Genomic DNA, 2194 nt, shown 5'->3' with positions numbered 1-2194 from the left:
CTACTAGAGCATGGACTTGAGGATATGGGGAGGGGGAAGTGTAAGCTGTGACAAAGTGAGAGAGTGGCAGGGACATATACACACTACCAAATGTAAATGAGATAGCTAGTGGGAAGCTGCCGCATAGCACAGGGAGATCACCTCTGTGCTTTGTGACCACCTAGAGGGGTGGGATAGGGATGGTGGGAGGGAGGGTGACGCAAGAGGGAAGAGATATGGGAACATATGTATATGTAAAACTGATTCACTTTGTTGTAAAGGAGAAACTAACACACTATTGTAAAACAGTTATACTCAAATAAAGATGTTAAAAAAACAAAAACAAAAACAAAAACAACAACAAAAAGATACTCAACTGTCTTTCTGAACCTAAAATTGATTATTTATTTATTTATTTATTATACAGCAGGTTCTTATTAGTTATCTATTTTATACATATTAGTGTATATATGTCAATCCCAATAATCTTATGAAACATCTTCAATGCTGTTTCTTCCAGACAGATAATAAAGAGATAATAAGACAAAAAGTTCAGAGAATATTCTTACTACATTTGAATAATCAGGGAAAGCTTTAATACCTGGATAGGTAAGTTTCTTACTGAGATAAAGAAACATTTCATATATTCAAAAATATTTACAGGTCCTTCAATATAGGCCAGAAAAGTAGCTGAGAAAAATTGCAGTAGACCATACCAACACATCCAAATTACTGCCCAGAGTCACAGAGAACACATGGGGGTCTTTCTAAAGTCTTACAGGTTGTTTAAGTTTACCATCTTACATGAGCTTTTCTTTGTAGTTGTCCATCTCAGTCACTGCCTTCTGAAGTTTTAGCCCAAGTGCTTCAACTTGACATTGTAAATCTGGAATGACATAATGTGTTCTTCTGATTAGTACATTTTAAGTGTCCAGATATTTTCATAGAGTAAACCACATTCTTTTAGCATTGCCACTCACCTCCTGAAGAACAATGCAGCTGTTTATTACACTTTGCTTGGATGACCATATGTAGCTCATCCCTACTCTGAAATCCCACAGAATTAATAGGTTTTGACAGACTCAATTTATTGGCCTCTTTCTGTCCCCAACATCATGCTACTTTTCAAACAGCTCATAGGCTAAATTTTACTGATGTTTTCAAAGGAAATTTATGTCGCTGGCACAGATATGAATTTTTGATCATATGGCTCACTTCTGAAACATTTGACTGCCTGAGCTAGCTCTTGTGGCCCGGAACTTAGAAGTATTGCTAAGGCCTCCCAGTAGAACTGAAATAGGTAAACCATGTGCAAGGCTTCCAGTAAAGAATCTGTTAACTCTGGGTAGTGTCTAATAGGCATTTTAATGACTTTCAAGCCAAGAAAATACAAGCAGGCAATTGGCTTCCACAGAATCTTGAACTGAGGAATTCAAGTAGTGTTTGAGAAAGATTATTCAGGCAGCCACGTCTCACATGTGTGGATGCAGAACTGAAACTTAAGCAGAAAGAACATATGGCTTGAATGATCTGAGACCCACCATTAGCCTGTGTGTGTGGACTAAGATCTGAACCCCAGCCCCAATAACAGCCCTTGTTGGTACTCTTTTTGGGAGAAGGTGGAAAACAAATTTACACAGGTGGATTAACTGAATTCTATGAAGAAAATAATTTTAAACATTGGAATTTATAAAATTTCCATGTTACATCTGTTCAGGTGTTTTAATAACATATTTATAATAGTAAACTTTAAAATTTTTTTAAAAAAAATTTTGATAGATATTTATTAGAGAATAATTGCTTCACAATACTGTGTTAGTTGATGTTGTACAACAAAGTGAATCAGCCATATGCATCTACATGTCCCCATATCCCCTCCTTCTTAAGCCTCTCTCCCATCCTCCCTATCCCACCCCTCTAGGTCATCGCAAAGCACTGAGCCGATCTCCCTGTGCTATGCTGCTGCTTCCCACCAGCCGACTATTTTACATTTGGTAGTGTATATACATCGATGATACTCTCATTTTGCCCCATCTTCACCCTCCCACCCCATGTCCTCAAGTCCATTTTCTATGTCTACCTATATATTCCTGCCCTGCAACTAGGTTCATCAATACCACTCTTTTTTTTTTTTAGATTCCATATATATGCGTTAGCATATGGTATTTGTTTTTCTCTTTCTGACTTACTTCACTCTGTATGACAGACTCTAGGT

At 37.3% G+C, this 2194-nt stretch overlaps 1 protein-coding gene across 1 annotated transcript in view; it reads right to left on the bottom strand.

Moving 5' to 3' along the window:
* LEKR1 (leucine, glutamate and lysine rich 1) overlaps positions 1-2194 on the bottom strand; it is a 429075-nt gene that overhangs the window by 91232 nt on the left and 335649 nt on the right. The window contains 1 exon segment of the mRNA XM_055081297.1: positions 784-865. Within this exon segment, the coding sequence (XP_054937272.1) occupies positions 784-865 (82 nt within the window).

This window comes from Physeter macrocephalus, chromosome 1, assembly GCF_002837175.3.
Source record: "Physeter macrocephalus isolate SW-GA chromosome 1, ASM283717v5, whole genome shotgun sequence".
Classification (NCBI taxonomy): domain Eukaryota; kingdom Metazoa; phylum Chordata; class Mammalia; order Artiodactyla; family Physeteridae; genus Physeter; species Physeter macrocephalus.
Note: the sequence above shows the minus strand (reverse complement) of the source record. Positions and strands in the feature narration are given on the sequence as shown.